At 35.3% G+C, this 12,244-nt stretch overlaps 1 protein-coding gene across 2 annotated transcripts in view; it reads left to right on the top strand.

Annotated features, from left to right (window-relative positions):
* Positions 1-12,244, top strand: part of LOC150107381 (RNA-binding region-containing protein 3-like) — a 168,588-nt gene that overhangs the window by 4,896 nt on the left and 151,448 nt on the right. For both annotated transcript variants that reach the window (XM_090391245.1, XM_090391244.1), the window contains exon 2: positions 4,805-4,946. In XM_090391245.1, the coding sequence (XP_090247371.1) occupies positions 4,812-4,946 (135 nt within the window). In that variant the 5' untranslated portion in view covers positions 4,805-4,811. The remainder of the gene's footprint in view (positions 1-4,804; positions 4,947-12,244) is intronic.

The following is a 12,244-nucleotide window of genomic DNA, read 5'->3' as shown; positions in this document are numbered from 1 at the left end:
ATGTTATCCGTATACGGCATCTTATTTTCCATCCTAAAACTCGTATCCCTGATTTTTTACTTTTTACCTAGAGACTAATATTCTTTAGATTTCAAATTCCAAATCAAATGCAATTCATAATACTTGATACTAGATAAGAAACTGTATCTCATTTTAATGTTTTACTTTTGCTTATGCTTAGGTAAATGATTAAAAGAATAGAATTTCTTGCCTAACATACTTTCTAACAAGACCAGAAATCTTTATAGTTGTATCTGATTCAGAGTAATTTATGGTATAATCAGTATAATATGGTACACATTTTACTGCTTGTATATAGAAAAATATGACTTTGCATTGAGTTAGCTTTCAATATCTCCACAAGTCTAGCACCCACTGATCAGACCCCCAGTTAAGATTAAAACCAGTCTGGGCATTGACCTTTCTCATAATACACAGCAATATACACATCCAAACGGAAATATGCTGTGCATTATGGAATACTGAGGCATTCATACTTAGCATGCACACACATGGCATTTATTTGCTATGGATCCTGCTGCTGCTTGTGTGCAAGAGTGAAAAAAAAATTATTTTTTCAAGTCAACAGCCTCTGTGTACATGTAGCCTAGATGTAAGTACACTTCGCATGCACTAGGGAAAGGATTTAAATGAAGAATAGAATTTTTTGTCTAGTTTCTTGCCAGTCCAGCCAAAAGGCTGCCGGTTCGAATCTCGCTGTGGGCATGGATGTTTGTGATTGTTTGTGAAAATACTAGTAGTGGTAGTGGGCAGTAGATGGCGTTGGTGTAGGTGATGATGGGAATTGTGGTTCACTGTGGTTGGTGGATTGAGTTGGTGATTGAAAAACATAAAATTGCTGGCCTGGTTGGCCAAGCGTGTATCTGCTCCCCAGCCAAAAGGCTGCAGATTTGAATCCTGCCATCGGCATGGATGTTTGTGATTGTTTGTGAAAATACTAGTGGTGGTGATGGGCAGTAGATGGCATTGGTGTAGATGATGTGGTTCACTGTAGTTGGTGGAGGTGGAGAGTTGTAGAGTAAGTGCCCTCCCTCGATGAGTCTTTGGACTCCTTGGAGGTCACATAATAGTGATAATAATAGTAACAGTACAGGAAAACCTCGCTTAACGCAATTAATTAATCCATCAATTAATGCTCGCTATGCGATATCGCGTTAAGTGAGTCACTAAACAATAGGAATAATTATAATTCATCCATCAGTTAGCATAAATTACAGTATAAGCTATATTAGAGGATAAAAATCAATTACTTAAATTTTTATTTAATGTCTAAACATTTTAATTACTTTTTTACAAAAAAAATGAAGTAAAGATGGTTGAATCATGCTTGAATTTTTCATCTTGTCATGCAATTGCAATACCTGGCGTCGCTTTATCAAGATTTCGGCGGACTTTGAAGCTTTGTTCATATCAGGATCAGCATCAAACAAAATTTCCTTTGCATACTCAATGTAATTGAAAACTGGCTCACATTCTTTTGCAGTTAGCTTCTTAGTCATAATATTCTCATCTTGTTCGCACTCCTTAACTTCTTCATATTGCACGCTGTTCTTCTAGTTGAAGGCAATCATTCTCGCTTAACTTTTCTGAATGAGAATCAAGCAAGTTTCTTACATCTTCATTATCCAGTTCATTAAATCCAAGTTCCTTTGTGCTGATTTCTTCAATAAAGTTAGATCTTGAATTTTGTGCATGATAAACTAACATAAACTTCAGTTTAGTCACGTTCTGCATTGCCTCCTAATAAAAACGTAAGATCTTTAGATACTTTGTATCCTTGTGAGATGCTTCAGTTTTAGCTAGGAAAGAAGTTTTTGTTGGCATATGCTTCCAAAAGTGACCAATTTCTTTAACGTTGAATATTTGTCGATCATCATAATCACCCTCCTGAATTATCCTTTGCAGTTCTTCAGGAAACTTGGCTGAAGAATCTTTATCAGCACTAGCAGATTCCCCAGTTATACTTAAGTTATGCAGTCCAGTTCGATTTTTAAAACCGTCAAACCACCCTAAACTCACAGTAAAGCTTTCACATTCCCCTTGAAATTTGATCTCTTTCAATGAGGTAAAATATTGAGAGCTTTTGCCTGAATATTCCCTGTACTAAGAAGTAATCTTTTTTGGTTGTAATCCTCAATTCAGAGTGATAGAAGACGTTCCATCTCGATCATTAAATAGCTTCTATTTCGGGTGATCCACGTGCTTAAAGAAGCAGTAGCAACTTTTCCCTTGTTCTTTGTATTCTTATTTAATTTTGCTCTTATTTAATATAGTCCAAACTGTAGACTTGCTGTATCCCAGGTCTCACACAATCGTATTACTAGCACTACTTTCATATCTCTTAATGACTTCCAGCTTTTTTGCTCGCTGCAGATTGGCGACAAAAAATTTTGCTTAACGTAAAATTTCGCATAATGTAAAAAATCGTGTTAACTGATTAATCACTCGCTTAAAGCGGGAAATAGTATCATTTCACTCAGTTGCGTTAACTGATTATCGCACATATCAAATTTGCGTTAAGTGAGGTTTTCCTGTATAATGTACTTTCTAACCACTCAAAAAAAATGTTCTGCAATTTATTTTGATGATACAAATTATTATCCCTTACAAGATCATTTCCTACATCTTCAGCAGTAAACAAATTAATTTGAACACTCACATTTTAAAGAAAAACTGTAATTTTGAAAGGAAATAAGTACAAAAATTAAACTCCAACTTTGCCTAATAATTGATATGTGCTCCTCTCTTCCTTATAAGTTCATTCATTCATTTAGGCATGGACTCTACCAACTTAGAACACATTTTTGTTATTTCTGCATCTTAAAACCATACTTTTATAATTGATTGTGTTAAGTTATCTTTTGTATCACAATTTAATTTTCCAAGTCTATTTTTCACTATTGCCCATAAATTTTCGATTGGGTTAATGTCAGAAGAGTTACCTGGCCACTGAAGCAATTGGATGTTGTGACTTTTATGGTACTCTTTCACTTTTTATGAAATGCATCACGGAGTGAGATCCTGTTGGAAGATAAGTTCTTTGTCTTTCTGGATCTATGGGACCACTCTTTTTCTCTAATATTTTTATGTATTGGTCACTTTTCATCATACTGTCAACAGGCACAAGTGATTCTGGGCCGTTGTGTAAAATAACCCAAGAACATCTTTTTAGCTTGGTGTTTAGGAGCTTGTTGTAGGTGGGCAGGAGGTCTTCTCAGCTGCTGATTTGCAAACATAGGGTACTTGCTCTCCTTGGACTTTCGCTTCTTAACAGTCCAGTCTTTATATACTTGCCCACTAGAGACTCTTTTTTCTGCATAGCCGTCATCAACAGTTGGTTCTTCTTTGGTCTATGGGCAGGCAGTCCTCCCTGCTTTTAACAATCTTTGACAGACTGTCATATCAGAAACATTAATTGCACTAGCCGCCAAGGCTCTATTTAAGTCTATGGAAGACAATATTGATTCGTTTTGCTTTTGCTAATTCGTAAATGATCTTGAAGTATAGTTTATATAATTATATAGAAGTTTATACAGAAGTATAGTAGCTGACCTGGTTGGCCGAGTGATTAGCATATCTGCTCTCCAGCCAAAAGGCTGCGGGTTTGGATCCCACCATGAGCATGGATGTTTGTGATTGTCTATGAAAATTTTAGTGGTGGTGGGCAGTAGATGGTATTGTGTAGATGATGTGATTCACTGTAGTTGGATTTGAGTGGTGGAAACAGAGTTATAGAGTCCTCCCTTGATGAGTCCTTGGAGGTGTCACATAATAATAATAATACAGGGTGTTTCAAAAAGAATGACCCAATTTCAAATAACTATATTTAATAATATAATAATATTATTAAATATTAAATAATAATTATATAATATAATAATAAATAAACTCTGGGCCAAGGCCGTTCACATGGTACAAGTCGCATTCATTTGTGGTTCGTGGTTGCAGAGATATATAATTTTCAAATTGGGACATTCTTTTTGAAACACCCTGTAGTTTTCCTTTTTCGCCCACATTTTCCTTTTCTGTCAGGAGAAAAGGTACCTGTTTCCCTAAACCTTTTTAAAATCGCATCAACAGTACCCATAGCAACACCACACTCATTGACAATTTGTTTTTGAGTTATGGATGTATGTTGAGAAAGGGTACATATTTTTGAACGCTTTCTTGGAGATGTATCCATTTTGTGCTACACAAAATGAATAAAATACTATGAATGTCAAAAATGCATACCACTATTAATAAATATTGTAGAGACATTTAGTAGACATCGTAAACAGTTGAGTGCTGCATTAAAACATGCAGCAGTCAACCAAAATAGTGAACTAAAATCAAAAATAGTATGCTGAAACCAAAATTAATGTAAACTGAAATAAAAACCAAACCAGAACCAAAATTTCACAAAAATTTGGCTTTTTCAGATTAATCTCTTTTCTAAACCATCTACTGAATACCATTCCTCCTACATGATTGATTGTTAAATTGATTCTTTCAACAACTCTGCAGTGCTCTTGCCCACAGCATACTTTTTTTCCTTTTAAAACATTCATCTCCACTAAATACAGTCATCCCTTTTGTCAGAGTTTTCTTCATCCTCTTAGTCTCAGTTAGCCTGAATTTTGCACTTCAGTTTTATGTTATGAATGTGGTTTTATTTTGTTTTGATGTATTTTATATGAAGAAAATGATTACATAATAAAGGTCTAAAAATACTCGGTATTAATACTTTTAAAATTCAAAATTCTAATAACCAAAATGTTTATATGTTTGTTTTTGAATTTAGAATAAGAATGTTGACTCCAGAGCCATCATCAACTTTATTGATACGTCACCTTCCTTCAGACTTGACAGTAGAAGAAAAAGAAAGTGTCCTCAAGCATTTTGGTGCTATAAAAGTCAGGTGTATGACGAACATGGGTCATATGGTAGGTATCTCTTGTCAAGCAAGTATTTAGATGTTCACTTTACACACTGGAAAAATTGTATCGTTGTGTACTTGCCCATGGAGTAAAATGTAACAAATCATTTAATCCTTCCATTTTGCCTCCCTGGTAGGCATGTGACAAATCACTACATGTTCTTTACAGAGAAATCAAAGCTATATAGAAGAGAAAAGTTTTTTTTTGTTTTGAGATTATATAGGTAACCGACAATTAAGAGAACTTATATATTTGATGCAACAGATTTACTTGCCTATATGATATGATAAATAAATTTAATGATTAGAAGCTGAGAGATATGAAAATAAAAAAAAAATGTATTATTTGACAATACTGATGATGAGTGTCGGATAGTAGAAGAAAAGAACGTTTCCTCAAGCATTTTGGGGCTATAAAAGTCAGGTGTATGATGAACATGGGTCATATGGTAGATATTTCTCCTTGTACAGTAAGTTATCTAGTATGTTCACTCTACACACTGGAAAAATTGTATCGTTATGTAAACGTATTACTGACATTTGAAGCCACTCTGGATGTCATAGTATTGTTGAGCATGTTCTTGTTCTTCTGGTGTTGAGATTGAGGCTAATAGGACAAAATATACAGTTGGTTGCTTCTATAGACTGGGGGTAGGGATGATGTGGAAGACATGCATGAGCAAATTAGCACAAATGAGTGCAGGTTGCATTATTATTAAGGAAGGAAGGAAAAATTTCAACTATGGAGACATATATTGGAAGAAGGAAAGATCACATTGCAGGAAGGAAATGGAATTTATACAACTACCAAGAGATAATTTCTTGAAGCAGCATGTGATTGATGGGACTTGGGATTTGAGAGTATTGCATCTGGTCCTAGGATCATTAGTCATCTAAGGCCTCCTTAGATGACTAAGGAGGCCTTAGTCATAACTAAGGCCTCCTTGTCTCTGATTAGGGAGAGTGATCATGTGGTCTTGATTTGGGATGTTACAAAACATGCTGGATTTTCAGTCAGGAAGGGGGAGATATGTAGAACTGCAAGGCAGGTAATTGTGACAAGCTTAGGAGAAAGCTTGAAGCATTGACATGGCATAAAAACTGCAAAAGAAGGAAGTTAGCAGTGCATCTATAAGAAGCAATATCAGATTGTAATCCCAAGGTCAGGAGGGTAAATCAGGTCGGAGTTGGATGGACGAGTAGTATCATTAAGTATGAGTGTTAGAAAAAGCAACATGACCTGAAAACTTTCCAGCATGGTAAGGAAGACAAAATCAGATTATGGGAAGAAATTAGCTGAGAAGGCCAAAGAAAATCCCAAAGAGTTTAAGTATGTGGGAAGAAAGAGGAAGAATGACTATGGCAGGATAACATTAGCATGTGCTGAGGATAATGAAGTGACAGAAGCAGACAAAATAGTTAAGTTACTGTGCAACCATGTTTTAAGGATGTATCATCCAAGTGAGGTTACTGTTGTGACAGATGTGAGAACAGAGATCAGTGAATTGGAGATACTTAGAATATTGCAGAATCTCAATATAAGTACAGCCATGGCTACACTTATATTGAGATTTAAAATAAAAAATCTGCCATAGGATTAGAATTCCAACTGGCATTTTACAAGAATGTGCAAGGTAACTAACTGGCAGTGCTTCTTATTAAGCAGTTTAATTTTAGTATCAGCTCTCCAAAGTCAGAAGGGAGCAGAAAGAGGACAAAATAATTCCTTTGTATGAAGGAGACTGACTGACTGCAGTAGTATATTATAGGCCAATCAGTGTCTCAGTGGTAGTGGTGCTAAAAATGCCGCAAAGAGAGAAATCAGTCAAAGAGAGAATTGGGGATTGGATGGATAAGAATATTACACTCTATTAGGAACAGCATGTTGCTTTGTGAAGGGTCAGTCATGCTTTAGTAATAATAATGACAGCTAAGTTGGATAAAGGCAATGGCTACATGCTGATGTTGCTGGATTTTGCAAAGGCATTTGACAAAATACCATATGGAACTCTGTTACACAGATTAGAACAAATGGAGAGGAATATGAAACTCGTGACTGATGGACAGATACCAAAAAGTAATTTATGGAGGAGCAGAATCACCTGGTTTGTCACAAGTCTCTGTGCTTGACCATTACTATTTAAGTTGTACATAAATGATGTAGGAAATAATTTTAAGGGAAGTATTCAGTTGTTGTCTGCATGATTAGCCTAGTGGTTATGTGCTTCGCAACCATATGCCTGGGAAAGGAGTGTCCTAGGTTCAATTCCCGTTGACAACGTGAAGAGCTTAAGGATATTCCTCAGCCATAGCCAAGTTAGCCAGTCTTGGGCATGAACAGCAGGGTTTTTCTCCCTCAGTTTATCTGGGGTTTTTCATCCCACAAGCAGGCAAATCGACCCCCGTGAACACACGGATACAGTCGTGAATATCACCCTTAGGGGGATGCAGCAGAGGAGTGGCGAACTGGCTGCATTAATATGCCAGTAATCCCTCATTAGGAGGGAACTCAACCCCTTCTTAGACAGATGAGGAAGGGTAGGATAGGATTCAGTTGTTTACTGATGCAAAATTGGGTATGTTAATAGTTAATCATGATGTTGCAGAGAGCTTGCAGTAATTTAAATAGGCTGTCAGTATGGACAAAAAATAATGAGTGTTGGTCTAATGTGGAGAAATGTAAAGTTATGCATTTTGGGATAAATCGATTGCAAGTTGTGTACCACGTTGATGGAACTGTACTCCAGGAAGCAGATGAAATTTGGGATTTCTTGGGGGAAGTAGATAAAGAATTGCAGTTTAGAGGTCACGCTGGTAAGGTTGCCAAGGTAGCTCATAGGATTACTTACTTATTGAAGAACACACAAACATAATTAACCCTCTCATGAATGAATTTTTATATTCATTTATAAAAAATTATAATGATACAGTACCATTTAGTCTTATAGTATTATCATGAAATCATTAATGTAGCTAAATTTGTGCCCTGTATATGTTAAAAATTATGTCCTCATCTGAGGACATCATTTTTGTGTGTCCTCATATGAGGCCCTTATGTATGAGAGGGTTAGGTTATCATTCCTCTTTATAATGCCTTAATATGTCCACACCTACATTACTGTACTCAGCTCCAGTCACCTGGGTTTCTTGGAAATGAAGATAGATTGGGGGTCTGTGGATGGATAGATAGTGAATATAGATTGAGGGTCTGTGGATGGGTTGTAAAAGTTGGTTGAAAGGTGAAAAAGAGAGAGTATGATAGAAACATTTGAGTTACTTTGAGTTACAAAATGGTTTTATAGGATTGATGTAGGAGGAATGTTTCTGCACCTGAGAATGGTGAATGAATGGAATGGGTTGCGAGAGTCAGTTGTGAGTATTTAATTAATGGGTTCAAGAAGAGGTACAATGAGTCTTTGGACTCCATAGAGGTGCCCACACAGTTATAATAACTTCAATCGTCCCGAAAGTGTGTGTGCACGCTCTACAGTTAACTCCCTTTCATGTGACCTTTTTTTTGTGATTTTTTGTGACACTGGAATATCCCTTTCAGTGTCAAAATTCGCTCACATGCAGCCCACTTCTAAGATCTATCTTTGACAAAACCTTGCCATCAAACTACCATCCAATTTTTTCTTCAGCGTTTTCTAAAGTAACAGAGAGAAAGAACTTATCCACTTTCTACCCCTATGCTTCCTTGAAGGCACTTACTTAATAAATAATCTCGAATATGAATTCTACCCCATCTCTAAACATGGGATCTTCCTACCTATATCACCAATTTCTGGACAGTTATTATTATATGACACCGCCAAGGACTCATCGTGGCAGGGTACACAACTCACTATCTCTCCTACTTAATCCTTCGACTACCCAGATGCTTTTATACAAATGGAGCTTCTGAATTTCCAGAAGCTCCATTTGCAGTTCTGCAATTGATATTCTGGGAAAAGCTTCAATATCTATTAATTTTAAATTGCAATTTAACGGATGGAATATAAATTTCATTATCTCCTGATGTTTTTAAAATCCTGAAATCTGCTTGTAAATGAATCTAAAATTACAGTAATAATTTCACCGAATATTTTGCAATCAACTTTTTCTTGATTTAAATTCAATCTATAATTTTTATTTGATTTTCAAAATATATAAATTTTTCTTCAGTAGCATCTTCGAAAAACACTCTTAGTTTCTTTTCAAAGGTAAGACTTCCTCTAGTAATTGTAAGGGTGTGTTGCCCTTCCTTTGCAACTTTAAATTTAGCTTATTAAAATGTTCTGTCATATCAAGCAAAAAACAAAAATTTTGTATCCATTCGGGATTACTGAGAAGTTCCACATGATTTATGTTATAATTTTTAGTGGTTAAGAAAAACTATTACTTCTTTTAAGCACTGAAAAAAACTTTTTAATGCTTTTCCTCTTGATAGCCATCATACAGATGTAAATCTCACTAAATCTTTATGTTGACTACCTAGTTCCTCTAAAAATGTGTCAAAAAGTCTGTGATTCAATGCCTGAAATCGGATGAAATTGACCATTGGCACAACAACATCCATCACTCTTTTTAGTTGTGGTAATAATCCCAAAGAATTTCCAACTAAAGCTTCTTGATTTTAACTTATGGAATAACCTACTCCTCAAATGCAATGAAATGACATAATTCCATGTGGAATATGAGTGGAGAATAATTTAACAAACTGCTTATTTTTCGCAATCATAGAAGGCGTGCCATCGGTCACAATGCATACTATATTATTAATATTTTTATTTTTATTCTGTAAACTTGTTAGAAGGTTTTCGGCCTGTAGTGTGTCCTTTAAGTGTTAGCAGATCAAGAAATTCTTCTCGAATATCGGAAGATGTGATATATTTAACCATCACGTAGCATTGTGCCATATCTGAAATATCATTTGATTCATCAACCGCAATAGATATAAAATCGGCAGAAATTGATACAATCTGTTCCTTGACAGTTCTAGTTGAAAGAGGTAAATCTTTAATTTTTTTACGTATCTCATCCTTATTTTTCATATCCTTAAATAGAATTTCAGAGATATTATACATGCAATTTTTTAGAAATTCACTATCGGTAAAAGGTTTTCCCGCTTTTGCTATTTCAAGGGATCACAAAGAACTTGCTTCAGTAGTATTCACAAAGATTTCGTCCAAGTTGACAAATTTCTTTGCTGAAGTAATGTTTTCTTTTGTAATTCTTCAATAGCTTTTTTTCTATTATCACCCTCAGGATATTTTTTACTGAAGTCTAAACGTTTTCCTCTAAAATGTCATTCGACATTACTTGATTTGTTATTTTGAAGTCGTAGATGGCAAATTAAACATTGAGGATTTCCATTTACTTCTATAAATGCAAATTTCTCTATCCATATTTTATTGAATTCTCTGTTTTCTTCAATTATTTTTCTTTTTCTTGAACTCATATTAAGAGGGTTATTATCACAAATTTACCTGCAAGTAAAAACACAAATTTAACATAATAAAAATTAATTTGTGCATAACATTCCTGACACTAAATTAAACACCAGTTTAGTACCACAATAAATAAGTTAACTAACAGAATATTTATTTTGACAGTTAAAATCCGTATGTATCTAAAAACCATGGTGTTTGAAAGGACAGCTGATCAATTAGTTCAAATTTTCGCTGTGGCACTAGTTACCTTAGGCAGGGTTAGCATTTAGCGGTATTTCAAATATAACGTATGTCAGTTGTTCATGTCATAAAATTTCATATGTAACACACGTCACATGCATAGTATCTAGCGCCGCGAACAGGCCGTATCAAAAAACAATATTTAGTTGTTTGTATTAATTACGTATCTTTTAATTCAATATAAAAGAGCTGCACTTTGTTCAGCCAAGAGCCACATGCAGTTCCAGAGCCACCGGTTCCCGACCCCTGCTTTGGATTGTCCCTTGACTTATGCAGTTTTATTACCAGTTTTCTGATACGTGCATGCTATATGTGATGGATGAGGATTTCTTATCTTCTAATTATGCAACTAATTCTGGTGTTTCACAGAGCTCTATTCTCTTACTCACCCTCTTCCTTCTCTGTATGAATAACCTACTCCATTTGACTGTGAATACCAGCCTCCTCTATACTGCTCTTTCTTTTTTTGACTAACCTTGTACCACAGAAATCACTAAAACTCCCTAAAGCATCAGCTCCTACTACTCTAAATTATGATCTCCAAGTTACACTTCTATAGGATTCAGATAACTTGTCAGTTTCAATGCTAGCAAAGTACTGTTTTGCCCTATCCCCCCCCCCCCCCCAAAAAGAACACTTTTTTTTTTTCCAGTCTTACTCTTGACAACACCCAAATCTTCAGACAAGGTGAGATCACTCTTCTTGGGATTGCTTTATCAGATCTCTCTTGGCATAGGCACATTACAACTATTTCTTCTTTGGCATCCAAAAAATTATTGGATGAACAGGAATGCATTGTTACAGTTTGAGGAACAAATGGAATAGTTTGTGCAACTAAAATAACTTAATATTATTTTAAAAAAAAACAATTTTGAATAGTTAATGATAATCACTTCTTAAAATTTTGAAATTGGCATACAGCCAGAGTAGTTGAGGTTCAGACTATTTCATAGTGTTTTTACACATTTCAAGAAAAGAGAATCAAGTTTGAATCTGCTGGAATGAAGAATCTCGCTGTGGTTCCACAGAATTGTGTGTCTAGTGTCAATGGTACGGGAAGCATGGCCAGACTTGTTGGATTCTAAAAATGCAATGTAGTCCTGATGTTCGTGGATCCTAATATTACCAGAGCAAAGCAGCCAGTTTGTTCAAAGTAACAAAGCTGACATGAATCATGAATAAGGCACTTAATAGACACCCAGTAAGGAGAAAGGTGGTAATTTTTCCTTGGTAGAAAAGAAGACCGCTTTTGAAGTGGTTTGAAAGAAGTATATAAATTGCACTTGCAAAAGAGCCTGTGTTGTTTTTTCAGGCATTCCTTTAAAGAAATTCTTTTCACATTAGATTGTAGTCTGGCTGGCTGACAGATGATAACTATCAGTAATTTTCTGAATAGTATTTGCATTACAACCATTAGTCACCACAGTGATTTTTATTTTATTTAATTCATCTAACAGAAGGGAATCAGAAGAGCAGATCATGCAAGCTCTGTGTATAAAACTTTTGATCTTGAGGGAATGTACCATGGAGTTGACATACTTGTTTAATATGAGTCTTACATTGGGTCAAGCTCTAAAGGAGTTGAGGGAAGACAAGATTGTATCTCTTCACAAGAAAGGTGACATGACTCAAG

This window comes from Typopeltis vanoorti, chromosome 4 (assembly GCF_054136105.1).
Source record: "Typopeltis vanoorti isolate ZY-2024b chromosome 4, IOZ_Tvanoo_1.0, whole genome shotgun sequence".
Taxonomy (NCBI): domain Eukaryota; kingdom Metazoa; phylum Arthropoda; class Arachnida; order Uropygi; family Thelyphonidae; genus Typopeltis; species Typopeltis vanoorti.
This window is presented reverse-complemented; position numbering and strand designations above follow the sequence as displayed.